Genomic DNA, 14,827 nt, shown 5'->3' with positions numbered 1-14,827 from the left:
GCCATCCAAGAAACTAGTTAAACATAAACTGTTCTGTGTGATTGCAAGTGCGTAAGCCACTAGAGCTTTCTATGTTCTGTGGGGAAAAGGAGATGAGACAATTTATCCTTCAAAACTGGAAGTCCCAAAGCAAACCACCAGTTGATTGCAAGAGAGAGCGAGAGAGATACAGTGAACAGCTTTCATCGTGTAGCTCTAGTCATTTTCTTGAGGATTTTAAAAGAGAAAACCGCGTGCTAAAGCAACGTGTCACTCTTCTCACATTATTGCACAGCATCCATCATTTTGTATAGTTGCCTATTAATACCCTTCACCTCTATCTAATTAAGTGAAAAGAAATAATATTTTTGTAAATAGTTGAATTTTTTTTTTAAATTATAGGCCAGCATGCACAAAGATCACACTTTGCCTATAAAGAGAATTCATGATGTTGTCTTGAGCTTTGGAGTTTAAAGTATATATTATCCTTGTGGGACCATGTCAGTTTTCGTATTGGTGAGAATATAAATGAGCAAAACCACCTTGGAAAGCTGGAAGTTGCCTGATCAAGCCTAAGGTTGTACAAATGTGGATCAAGCAAGGCACCTTTTACATACACACCCTGGAGCCATAGTGCTCAGACTTTAGTGAGCACCAGAATCCCATACAGGGTGTGTTTAGACACACATTGCTGGGTGCCACCCCAGAGTTCAGTAGGTCTGGCATGAAACTATGGAGAATTTGCATCTCTAACAGGTTCTCAGGCTATGCTGATGCTACCAGAACCACACTTTCAAAGCCCCTGTCTTAGGGTGACTCTTGTACATGCATGTAGATAAGGACACAACAGCAAAATTTTTCAAAAACATTATTTCTAATCACCCCAAGGTAGAAACAACTCAAATTTCAATCAACAACTCAGTGAGGAAATTAACTGTAGTATATTCATATTAAAAAATGAAAACACTGTATAGCTGGCAAAAGAAAGGATCCACAACTACCTGCCCTGGCACGGTCGGTCCCCAAGTGTTGGTGAACAAAACAAGGCAAGCAAGAGTAGCCACAGTGTAATTCTGTTTATATGCATGCCTAAACAGGAAAAACAAAACCATATTTTCACATGTATAAACACATGCATAGAGAATAAAACTATAAAGAAAAACTGATAATTGATTATTGCAAAAGTCAGACCAGTAATTATCTGGGGTGAGGAGGTAAGCATATAGGTATTTCTTTGAGTATTAGTAATAGGCTGTTGGATATGTTGGAGTTGGACTTCTAATCATTATTTAAATTGTACATCTGTATTTATACACATCTACATATGATATATTCCATAATTTAAAAACAAATTTAAGAATCATTGTATCTTAAAAAAAATGTCCACTGTCCTATATGGATTCTTGCTCTTTGGCCACTTGTTTGAATTTTAGGATCGGACCACTAGTCGTGAAAAATAAATCTCATAAGCTTTAATACATGGTTTAATAATCCTTATTGTCCTGTGGATTAAGTATTTAAATGAAGTACTTAAGAGATTTAAAAATAATAAAATTTCATTACTATCAAATGCATTTGGTATTATGAACTAGCAATGAACCAAATGTTACAGAGTAAAATACCTGTCAGCCCTTCTTGGAGAATAAATTAGAATCATGTGCACATAATACGTTTATTGTCTGTGCACATATAATATGTCCTGGTAGGCCCTGGTAGTTAGACCCTCTTTTAGACCTTGACAATATGGACATATATGTGATAGAAGAGACCAATGGCCTTTTGCTACATTACAGCTTATTCACATACTTTTCCCCTGTACAGATTGCATTACTGTGAAGACTTTTATAAACTATTTTCATTTAGTAGGAGGGGAGTCTTTTATTTTTTTGTGAGACGGAGTCTACCTCTATCAATCTGGGTAGAATGCAGTGGTGTCATCATACCTCACTGTAACCTCAAACTCCTGGGTTCAAGGAATACTCCTGCCTCAGCATCTGGAGTAGCTGCAGTAGCTGGAACTTCAGGGAGGCACCACCAGGTCTTGCTAATTTTTCTATTTTCTTTTTGTAAAGATGGGGTCTTGCTCTTGCTCAGGCTGGTCTCAAATCCTGCCCTCAAGCAATCCTCCTGTGTCATTTTCTAAATTTTTGAAAAGGAGGAGGGATGGAAAATGCCTGTTGATCATATTGTGATGTACTTTTGCCTCCAGAAACTTCAGAGAGGAGGAGTTGGGAAAATCTGCAATTTCAAGAGGATCCCAGGAATGCTCATTTCTGCTTCAGAATGCTTATTCTGTCTTTCCCTAATATCATTGTCTTGTTTATAAATCTTATTGACCTAAATCTCTTTCTTTACTACATATTTAGTATGTCCTGTTAAAAATCGACTCTTAATCCTCTCGTTCACCATCCATTTCCTCGTGACATGGGCTGTATGTCCCTATTTGATCACAGTATGGATTCTGGATTCGCACCTCCCACATGTTAAGTTGACAGCTGCATAATCTCCAAATGCATTCTGGCAATGATGAATGCCAATGTTTTATGATGACATCCCAGGAATTCGATTGCAGCTGCCCATTGATATGAGTGGTATTTTTATTGTTTGGTGAGTTCAACAGACATATTAAGTACATTTGCTGCAAATGCCAAAAGAATATATTCCTACTTATTATAGTGAAAAATCAGAAACCACCCAAATGTCTGTTAATGGGGGGATGATTAATTAAATTATGGTACAGCCATACCATGGAATACTACTCAAACCCCCACAATGAAAGTAGCCTGACATGTATCAGGCTCCCTGTTAAGGACTTTGTATGCATCCTTTTATTTCATTCTGACAACAACTCCATGAAATTCCCATGTTATAGATGAGGAAGGACACTGAGACTTATCCAAAGTCACATAGGAAGTGGTATAGCGGTTATACTTTACTAGCTCATCATGTTAAAGCTACATGTACTGTTAACTCTCCTCTCATAGAGATTTGGTTCAAGATGGACATCGAGTTGCATAATCATGGAGAACAGAAATAGACTTAGGTAATAGTAAAAGCAAACATTTCTAAATGTCAAAGCTAGATTACTTCCAAAGGAGGTAAGTTTCCTATACTTTCCATGACTGAAAGAAAATTTAAGAGCAAGCACAAAGATTCTGATTATACATGCTATCCAAGTCAGAGATTTTTATATTTTCTCAGAGCAATTACTCTGTCAAATTATAAGATAGAAGCATACTTTTAACCATACTTTTGTTAAAATGTAATTGTTGATAATGTAAAATTAACATGTGTACATATGTTTTACAAATCTTGTTCTTTTAATATTTACAGATGGACAAAAGAGAAAGAAATCTTTGAGAAAGAAACTGGATTCACTAGGAAAGGAGAAAAACAAAGACAGAGGTAAAGGATTAAATAACTTAAGCAAACGCATCTTCCATGGAGCATGATGGTTGAATTTGGTGGAGTTTTTTAATTGCATAGATATACGTGGTTCAACTCTATTATGTAAACTGAATTTCTACAATGGAATGTCATTAAGGGCTGTTTTGGTCTACTCTTCTGTATTTGAGTAACCCTGAACTGAATTGATGAATTCAGTTGGTTTGAGGAGTGTGTGACCTCAGCCAAGTTTATGGTTCCAATTATGAATCTGGCCAATCAGCTATGCATAAAGAGGACCTGGGTCAAGTAGCCATGGACAGCATCTCTAACGCTAACCAGCTGTCTGGCAAATCCAGACAGGCAGGGCTAGTTGAATGAGAAAGAGTTAGGATTTGCTTACCATGACTACTGGAAAGAAAGTTTCATCCTCATGGGTTACTGAAGATGGGCCATTCTTAGCATGCTTGTTGTTTGGCCCATATGTTTTGGGAATTGTTGACACTGTAGGTGTTTGAGCTACCTGTTTTGTGTCCTCTTCTGTGTCCATTTAGGGAATTAACACGTTAGCCACTCTGAGGTATTTGTGGTCATTTTTAACTGATGTTTTCTGAGCCCATTGTCTCAGTCTTTTGTAGTTTTTATGATCCCTTATGAAATGATTGCTGAATGGTGTGGTCATATGAGTTTATTTTCACTTTATGTGACATTGTGAATGAGTATTGAATAAGGATAGCCATATGTCTCACCTTGGAGTTCTTTTATATAATAGTTGAATTTCTACTTAAAAAGTAATAGAAAGCAATGAACCAAGGGTATTAAATATAAATGCATTGTGATCAGTATTGGACAAGACCTATTTTACACCAGTGATCTCAGCCTTTACACTCAGGTCTTGAACTGTGCCTAAAGGGTTATGACATTTGATTCTTTGGGCTAACAGAGATAAGGAATTCTGAAGAATAGAAAGGCATTGTTTCACTTCTTTTGCAGTACAATTTCTCAACCTTGGTACTACTGGTATTTTAAACTGGATAATTCATCATTGTAGGAGCTTCCCTGCACACTATGAGATGTTTAGCAGCATCTCTGTCCTCTGCTCACTCAGCCACTGGCACTACCTTCAACCAAAATATATTCAGACATTTTAAAGGTTTATATTAAATTGGAGAAAAAGAAGAAGAAATACCAGTGATCCTTATCTCTGATTGCACAATAGAATCACCTGTGGAATATTTAAAAATTCTAAGACCCCCCCACCCAAGGGAGTCAGAGTCCATTGGTCTGCAAGGGTACCTTGAACATGGGCATTTTTATGAGCTTCTAATGTGCAACTTCTAGCATGAGAACTCTGACCCATATTAACCAGGATACACACTGGGGCATGTGTGTATCTGCTATTGGAATAATGAAGGCAAAGGGTTGTCCAGCTACCTATAATTGTCTGATAAATTGTGTTATATTTAATTGGTTATGTTCTTGCCCTTATTTTTCTAATGACCTGAATATTAATAGCCAACATTGTTTTATAAACTAGAATTTTGACTCATTCTATTCCTGCCATTGAGCACCTTTGCCTCTCTAGATTAGAACAATCCTCCATGTGTATAGAGTATATTAAAGGGATCACACAGGTTGGTATAAATCAGTGTTTTACAACTTTTTTATCTCACGGCACACTTGAACTTATAGTTAAACTTCCACAGCACACTTAAATTATGTTGATCAAAAAAAAAAGAGTAAAAAAAAAAGAAATATACTTACTGTGCTTTGAACTTCTTTCAAAAATAATTTAATTATCTTTAAAAATTTTGTAGCGCGCCTACGAACCTCTCATGGCACACTGGTTGAAAATCACTAGTGTAAATAATGTATTATCTTTTATTTTTAAATTTCAGATTAATGTGAGGGTATAAACAATTAGGTTACAATGTTTGCATTTCTTAGGTAGGGTCCCTGTTATAGCTGTGTCCTCCACCCAAGAAGTGTGCTATATACTCTTACCTTGTGCTTAGGAGCACACCAATTCCCTTCCTTCTTCCTTCTCCCCCTCTCTCCTCCCTCCGCCACCTTGAATTGAACTGAGTTTTAGATTAGTATTAGATCATCTACTGGCTTCATATTAGTATTGAGTACATTGGATACTTGCTTTTCCATTCTTATGATACTTTACTAAGAAGGATGTGTTTCAACTCTATCCAGATTAATACAAAAGATAAAAAGTCTTCATATTTTATGGCTGAATAATATTCCATGGTGTGTGTGTGTATATATATATATATATATCACAGTTTATTAAACTACTTATGGGTTTATGGACATTTAGGCTGTTTCCACATCTTAGCAATTGTAAATTGAGCTGTGATAAACAATCTAGTGCAAATTTCCTTGTGATAAAATGATTTTTTTTTCTTCTGGGTAGATGCCTAGTAATGGGATTGCAGGATCAAATGGAAGTTCTATTTTGAGTTCTGTGAGGATTCTCCAAAATTCTTTCCAAAGAAACTGTATTAGTTTGCAGTCTTACCAATAGTATAAAAGTGTTCTCTTCTTCCCACATCCATGCTGGTATCTACAGCTTTGGAACTTTGTGATGTGGGCTATTCTCCTGAGGTTAGGTGATATCTCAGGGTATAATGTATTATCTTTTAACATTGGTTTTTCCTAGGAAGATGATATATATATTTTTTTTATTGAATGGTAACTATGTACATTAATGCACTTCTGGGGTACAGTGTGGGGTTTTCACATGCTGGAGATGATATTGGTATTGGGATTTAAGTACTTACAATACAGACATTAGGTGATTTTTCAGAAGGTGACCATTCATGCTAAACTAAGCAGAATGAGCATTTTTGCAGGAGATAGCTATTTGCACTACCTCAACAGAAGAAGATGGATATGTGCTTGGTTATATTATGTTTAAAACAACAGGAAGAAAGAATGGACATGAATAGGGAAGGAAGGGCCAATACACCCTGAGCCATTATATATTTTTCAGACCAAATCGTACCTTTATAGGCTCAGTAAAAGCTGCAGTGTTCTATACTGCCTCACAGGGAGCTAAGTGGAAAAAGGAAAGCGGGTGCTGGTGGTTCCAAAGAAAACACCCATTACTCTTCTAAGGGGAGAAATATCAGTCTTCATGGCAGAAGAAGTTGGTTTTGTTAAGAGTAGATTTGATGTTTTAGAATAAGGTATCCTGAGTGTTAGCGAAGGCTAATCTGTGGCATCTTTTCTGAGGATAAAGCCCTGTCCCTATAAACACTGGGAGCCATCATATAGATGGGAACTAGGGAAAGAGGGGGTGGGGTGCTGTCCTGGCACAGTTGTAATCGGTTCACATTATTTCCTTCCAGATGAATATTAGCATTTGGGTTTATAACAGCTGCACATGTGAAAAATGATCATCATTGAATCCAAGAGTAAAAGAAGAAAAACAGGAAATTCTAAATGATCTCTTGGGTTAGGTCATCTAAAAATAAATAGGAGCAGCCATTTAGAATCAAATTGCTTTCCCAATAAAAAGTGAATAAAAAATGTTTGATATGCTGCCATATTAATTGATTTCATCAAATGAATCCTGTCCTGTATGTTATTTAATTGCCTTGATGTGCCTTGATATTATATGTAGCATTTCACGTAACACCCCTCTGTCTCTCCTGTCACTTAAGCCATGCCCATATGACTTCTGATTTTCACACAGAAACTAATTCAAGATTGAAACTGGTTTGGAAAATATATTTTCATATGGAATAGTTCCAAATCCTTAATTTCTCTTAGTTAAATTTCTTGGCACTCAGAAGCATTTTTAAAACTTTCAGAATTTCAAAAAATTTCTTTCTTGTGTCAAAAAGAAATCAGTTTGGGGGAAATGTCTTAAAATAACTACTTTGTTCCAGTTAATGTGCTTATTAATCCAAGACCATGAGGAATAGGTTTTACTGTGACATAACTCTGGGCGATAGGTCTCTTCTTCCCAAGACATTTTCAGATTATGGCATATAATTATCAACCTAAAACTGGATAAAGTTCAATTCTAACACCTCTGTTCATGTTGAAATCATATTGTACTGTGCTTTGTTGCTCCTCACTAAGTATGTCACTATATGTGAGCTGTGAAGTAACACTATGTAGGAATGAATGATACAACTTTCCTTTTGCCCCTTATTAAATAACAGCAGAAACATCAAGTTATCACTTATCAGTATGTAGAAATTCTCAAAGAATGTATATAGAATGCTGCCATTGAGCACTAGTCCTAGAGAGGAGAGAACTGGGGGAATGTGGTTTCAGGAAAATGTAGGAAGGGGCCATCTCACACAGGACTGTGAAGGCCACAGCATGATTTTTGGTCTGCATGCTAACAACATGGACACACCGTCAACTTGTACTAAAGAGACAGTGACTTGATGGTGTCTTTAAACAGATTGCCATGCAGCAGTGTAAGATGTGAACTTGGGATGGGGGTGACAACAGAGTAGAGAGAAGAATGCCATTCAGAAGGCTGTTTGGAAGTACAGGGGAAAGATAATGGTACTTTGAATAAGAGTGAGAGTAATGGTGAAAGTGAAGAGAAGTAGATGCAAATGAGAGGTATTATGAGGGGGATATGAATGACAAGGATATAATGATGGAGTGAAAACGAGTTATGAGGAGAAATGAGGTACAAAAGATGACTCTCCAGCTTTCCCACATGAAGAACAGACATACCATTGGAAATCTGAGTGGGATCTGATAGGGGAAGATGGGGAGTAAGAGATGTCTTTGGGACATCCAGGTGTAAAGGTGGAAGGAGCGGTTGGTGCTCAGAGGGGGGAGTCAGAGCTGAAGGTAGTAGTGAGGTGTCAAATCCCTAGGAATGGAAATTAGACTTAGGAGCATGGATAACACTACTTATGGAGAGAGGCCAGAGTGGGGTTAAGGTTGATCTCTGAGGACCTTCCACATTGAAAATCCAGGGAAAAGGCGATAAACCAACAAAAGGAGCAAGAATGTAGACAGAAAAGTAGACGGAAACCCAGTTAGTATATCCGGGATGCAAAAGGCAGAGTGTTTCCTGGAGCAGCCACCAGGGTTGAAGGCTGTCAAGAGGGCGAATGAAATAGAACCGTCAAAGACACTGAATCTTATGATCCTGAAGTCAGCAATAACTCAGAGCGAACTGTTTTAGAATAGCAGCAGAGCTATCTGCTAGACTGCATGAGACGAGGAGAGAGTGGCCGGTGAGAAAAGCATAGGCCAGAAAGGAGATGGAACACTTCAAAGAATTTGAACTCTGTAGAAAAGAGAGGGATAAACCATTGAGAAGAGAGTAAGGTGGGCCAGGGTTATTTACTTTTTACGGAAGGAGCTGCTTGAATATATTTAGTGTAAAATATCCAGTAGAAAAAGGAGTTGAAAGTATAGACAGGCACAAGAAAATGTCATTTATAGCAAGGGTTGGCCCACCAGCTGTATTTGTAAATAAAGTTTTATTACTTGTTGTCTTTGGCTGCTTGGCCCCTAGACTGGCAGAGTTGAGTAGCTACTACAGAGACTGTGTGACCTGGCAACAGGGCTGAGACTGAGGAGAGGCACCCTGAGCACCAGGGCACAGACTTGAAGGATATGCCCACTGTGTGTGCCTGAGTGGGAGCTCCTCATAATTTTTTATCCCAGGCATTCTAAGCTCCAGCTGTGCCTACAGAGCCTAAAATATTTTCTATCTGACCTTTTACAGAAAACAATTGCTGAATCTTAATTTATTTTGTAAGAGAATTAGGATAAGGATTTTGTGATCTTTGTTGTAGTACACTGTTGTCCCTGGTTTAAACTCATCAATTGTTGGAGCCTGGGAACTAGGGTGAGGCGGAGAGGTTGGTGGCTGAAGAGTCATCCTCCACAGCACACAAGGTGGGGGGCACCGGTGCCCTGAGTGTGAAGAGTGGAAGCCTTCCCACTTGCTGGTTGCTCTTCTCCTAAAGCAGAGGCAGAATCATTTGCTGGTGTGGAGGAGCTGCTGAGAAGATCCAAGGTGGCAGACGAATGGAGGGGATGGGACTGGTTGTTGAAAAGAGTAGTACGGCTAAGTCCACCAGAGAAATGAAATGGGGCTTTTGGCAAGTATTCAGGGCCTGGCTGAGGTTGGTGAGCATGGCCACAGTAGTGTCGGTCCTTTCAGGCAAACACGCACTCAGGCAGTCACCCAGATGCAGCCACCGAGGGCAGACAGTGGGTGAGTCTGGACGGGGACATTCAAGAACTCTAATTTGGAGGGAGGCAAAGACTGACTGGCAGAGGCTAATGGTGCAGAGAAATGTGGCACAGTTGGTGCAGTGGAGGGACCTTGGTAGCAAATGAGCTGACAGAGCATGCCAGAAAGACTGGAGTGTGGTCGGTGTAGCAGTTCCAGAGATGGGATAGGTTCTGGTTAAGGAAAGGTCCAGGATGGGACCAAGGGATTTGGTGACATAGGTGGCATGCAGAAAAAGGTAAGAGCACAGCTACAGTGCATTTTATGAGGGTACATGTTAAATCTACCAAGGGTAGAATATAAATATCTTAACACAATAAGAAAATGCAGTGAAGACTGTGTTAGCTAGTTTGATGAAAGTATTTCAAATTGTATATAAAATCAGCACACTGTAGCCCATGATTGCATTAATGTACACAACTATGATTTAATTTAAAAAAAAAGAAAAAGGTAAGAGGAGAAGCAGGTCAAGGAGATGTGAAGATTGAGTCTGATAGGTCATCTGGGTGGACATCCAAGTCACCTAGGATGATAGCAGATTGGGAGTCTGACCGTGAGTCAAAGTCAATGACAACAGAAGGTCAAAACAAGCAGAGGACATCAGGACCCTTGCAGTAGCAGATTTCCGCCACAAAGTGGGAAAGTGAATGTCTGGAAGTAGCAATAGGGAGCAAAAAGGATGATGCACAACCTCTCGACCTGGAGGCTCGTGGAGAGGGAGAATAGACAGTCACTACAAATGAGGACCACAGGGAAGTGTCTCCTTAGTGAGTACATGCCATAGATTAGAACATGGTATCCATTGGCTCTGGCTCCAGTCCTGTGAGTCTAGGGTAATGTCCTTGTTGTTTGAAAAACCCATTATCAACTTTATTACCTCCTATCAACACCAAGAGCCTAGAGACTCCTTTTTCCCCTAACAGAAGAGCTTTGAACTCACAGGTAGGCATATGTACCTAACACTTTATTTACACATAAAGGAGGGTTTTGCTCTAAAGACTTGGGATGAGCCCTCAATTTCATAATAGCTGTGTTTCTGAGAATAAATAATAGGAATCCTTCCTAGAATTTAGCATACACAAAATAGGCACTGGAACACAAGTTTCAAACATGGGAGGGCCTCCTTTCTGAAGCTTTTAGGAGTCCTTAGTGAAAGCACCAAGAAGCTGAAAAGACTACATCAAAACTCTACCACTGAAGGAATAATAAACTCAACCAGAAAAGAAAACCTGTTAGGCAGAAACAAAGCTCTGAATGGGAAAGAAAAAGAAATACAGATTGGGGGGAAATGACTTCATGTATTTCACTTGTTTAATGTGTGGTCAGTGATTCCAATTTACAAATAGAGTGGCAGACTTTTCAATGTTAAAAATGACAGGTTCCAAAGAAAACAATTTTTCTTCTTTTTGTTCCAAAAATATATGAACTCTCAAAATGAGTGTGGTTGGTTTTCCTTACGTGGAAAAAATAGCTAGGAAAGCGCACAATAGTCTCTGTCTTATGGTAATGTCCACTACAAGCGTGCCTAACGGAGCAGACACCTGTCACTTGCTACATTTATCAATGTTCTTTTTGCCCTATTATCTCCCATCAGTTTCATTATTTTATATATGTTATCAGTCTTGTCATCCACATGGTTCCAGATTTTCCCAACCTTTTTGAATTTTATTTTTTCTACAGACAAGATGGCACTGATATTATAATAAATCTTCAGGGTACACACAAATGGTCCGGTACTATCCCTTTTGGTCTCTCATTTTGCTAGTAGTACAGATATCCTTTTATCAGTAGTGAGTGTTGGATCTCCATGCACTGTCCATAGTGAATCACTCAAAGGAGAGATGCCTAAATTTTTATTATTATATATCACCTTGTTTGTTGGTAGTGATAAGTATCATCTAAAAATCCCAAAATGCTGAAGTTTTGAATTTTTACTTCAAAACAAATCCCATGTTTTGCTAGAACCAGAGGTACAGGCATTTCAAGTAGCACTTCTGCTTTTAATGTAGATTTGGCCATTAGCCTAGTGATGTTAAAAATGTTGCCATGGTTCAAGGAGGAAAACCTTTTAAAGCCTCTTTCTACCTGATTTAATGTTCGTTTTTTTCTTTCAAAGAAGAAATAACCTTAGAATTATGTTCTCTTGATCATTCTGGCTTCATTCCTAGGGCTTATGAAAACAATGGAGAGGCTAGACTCCAATTTGCTGCTGCTAGGAGACCTTATTTTGAGTTTAAAAGGAAAAAATGTACTTGATTAAATTATTAGTGCTTTTCAGCATGCATCTAGAATATTGCAGAAAAACTACTTGGTCCTAGGGATCCAAGGTAACGTGTATAAGTGAATGTACCACAGAGATCCAGAAAGCAACTGTATGCACATTTCCAAATAGAGCCATAGATTTATGCCTTATGCCCCTTCCTCTAAATCGTCTTTACTAAAGGATTTAACAAATTGAATTCTGAGTCTCCTGCCAGGTATTTTCTGGTCAAGTCCGCTCTGCACGTTACCATCAAAATGGCTTGAGTGTGGATCACAATGGTTACAGCTCCAACCCAGCTGGCTGGAGACAGGATGCGGGGCAAGGAACACAATGAAATCACAGAAAACTTCTTCCCAAGTAGCTCCCAAGCTGTCCCTCTGCCTCTCACGTTATCATTTCACGTGCAGACTCTTATTGGGAACTTCGGAGTGAATTTACTGAACTGAATTTCAGTCTGGACTTCATGCATCCATTACAACACACACAATAGTCACTCTGTTGTAATTATTTGCATGTCCCTCCACTCTCTCACCCTACCCCACATTCTGAATCCCTCAAGAGTAAAGACTGGACCTTTAATAAGTTTGTGCCACCCCATTGCCACCCCATGCTTGTCATGGCATGCAGTAGGTATTCAATAAGTGCCTGTTGAATGAATGTACAAATTCCATCTCCTCATGCCTTCTAGGCTTTGGAGGCTTCTGTGATCTATAAATCAAAGACTAAGAGGTTGTAAATCCTTTTGAAGATAAAATATTGTTTATACTCTATCAAAAATGCCATCCTTCTCTATAAAGCTATTTCCTTTAAAACAAACATGAGACATGGAGAAAAACTGGAGACCTAGATATCTAAGATGTGGTTATACATGCTAGCTTTCTTTACTGAATTTGAAACTTTGGTCATTCTAATAAATACAAAAGTCGTTTCTGTATTTTGATGGTGAATTAATTCTTCAGAAAACAATCTTAGGTCTGAAAGATGAATGAGAGTTTTCACTAATCCGGGCAGTCTCTGAAAGGGAATGTCTGTTTTTGTTTTTGTTTTTTTGATTCCAGAATTTATCCCACAGGCATTTGGAATGCCCTTATCCCAAGTCATTGCAAATGACAGGGCCTATAAACTCAAACAGGACTTGCAGAGGGATGAGCAGAAGGATGCATCCGATTTTGTGGCTTCTCTCCTCCCCTTTGGAAACAAAAGACAAAACAAAGAACTCTCAAGCAGTAACTCATCTCTCAGCTCAACCTCAGAAACACCAAACGAGTCAACATCCCCGAACACCCCCGAACCAGCTCCTCGGGCCAGGAGGAGGGTGAGTTGGCCAATATTTTCTCTGACACCAATGCTTGGAAAACTGAAGATGTATAAAGTTACTCTTTAAGTTTTTGTTCACATGAAAACTAGATATGTCGTTTGTGTTTAAATATCTGTCAATAACCCGTTTAGGGAAAATTTGCAGTGGGCATGTGACACCTAGCATAACCCTCAGAACTTTCCCTGACTCCTCTTGAATCTGTTGGGTACCCACTTTTGTCAGCTCTGTAGATCCTAAACATTCTACAATATTCCCATTGACCTTGGTTTCTTGTAGTCTGTTGCTTAGCCAGACTTCCCTGCTAGATGGTGAAGCTCCAGAGTGGGGTCTGGTATTCCTGCTAATTTCTTCATCCCTAGTCTGAGAACACGCCTGGCCAAATGCATTGGCTCCAAGTCTTCACAGACATTGAGAGTTTTCCTTATCAATGGATTATTTTTCTCAGAGCCATAGAATCACATATATAATCCTCTTTCAAACCAACACTGTAACAATATGGAACCAATTATTGAGTACTACATTTTAGGCACTGTGCTATTATTTGGGTTTTCAAAGTTCAAACCTGGAAAGCTGAGTTTTTTAGGCAAACTAGCTGCATTTCTAAAACTTCTGAGGTCACTGGGAGATCTGCTCTCTCTTTTGTCTACCTGGGGGCCCTAAACCTTTGTCACATTCATTGAAGACTGTTCGCTAAAACCCCAGACACTCCCACTTAAAACACACATTTTCTTTCTTTCTTTCTTTTGTGTATTTTGGGTTAATATGAGGGTTATATGATTAGGTTATATTAGTTGTGTTTGTAAGTTCAAATCCAAAATCCTAGTTGTAGTTAAGTCCTTCACCCAAGAAGTGTGCCATATACCCCTACACTGTACTCAGCAAGTGGAAACTTACTGAGCCCCCTCATCACCTTCTTGAATTGAATTGTGTTTTTCTCTCGTATGGGCCTTTAGTTGTTGATCTACTAGTTTCAGATTAGCACTGAGTACTTGGGATGCTTGCTTTTCCATTCTTGGGATACTTTACACAGGCAAATCTTCTCTAACTCCAGGTAGACACAAAAGATGTAAAGTCTCCATTTTTTTAAGGCTGAATAGCATCCCATGGTCTACATATCATGGTTTGTTGATCCATTCATGGCTGGATGGGCACTTGGGTTGGTCCCACATCTTTGTGTTTGTGAATCAAGCTGCAATAAACAGGAGCGCAAATGTCTTTATGGGGAAATAATTGTTTCTCTTCTGGATAGATACATAGTAATGGGATTGCAGGACCAAATGGGAGGTCTTGGCCCTCAACACTCAGGACTTCTCCAAGGTAGAGGGGGACCTCAGCCACTTCTGTTTTTGTAGTATTGACTATGTTTAAAAATGAAAAAATGATGAAAATGGAAAATAAAAATTATAGAATACTTGCATTTGCATGATGGAATTATTTGAATTCTGCCACTGTTTCTCAGATTGTGTGCATAAACACTTATGACAATAACACCAAAACTGTACATTTGAGTTTTCTGGGAATCCAGATCTCAGGCGATGGGCCTCCCAAGTGCTCTTTCCTCTGTCTAGGACCTGCTGGGGAACCAGCAGCCAACTTCTTCCTCTAAACTTTATCATGGATGGTGGCTACACCAAACACAGCTGGTGTC

The 14,827-nt window shown here is 38.9% G+C and overlaps 1 protein-coding gene across 1 annotated transcript in view; it reads left to right on the top strand.

The window, feature by feature from the left end:
• The window catches only part of ARHGAP6 (Rho GTPase activating protein 6), a 465,268-nt gene that overhangs the window by 402,629 nt on the left and 47,812 nt on the right, over positions 1-14,827 (top strand). Inside the window, exons 3-4 of the mRNA XM_003793049.2 lie at positions 3,313-3,384; positions 12,920-13,176. Of these exons, the coding sequence (XP_003793097.1) occupies positions 3,313-3,384; positions 12,920-13,176 (329 nt within the window). The remainder of the gene's footprint in view (positions 1-3,312; positions 3,385-12,919; positions 13,177-14,827) is intronic.

Source organism: Otolemur garnettii, unplaced genomic scaffold (genome assembly GCF_000181295.1).
Source record: "Otolemur garnettii isolate 467f Iridium unplaced genomic scaffold, OtoGar3 scaffold00065, whole genome shotgun sequence".
Lineage (NCBI taxonomy): Eukaryota > Metazoa > Chordata > Mammalia > Primates > Galagidae > Otolemur > Otolemur garnettii.
This window is presented reverse-complemented; position numbering and strand designations above follow the sequence as displayed.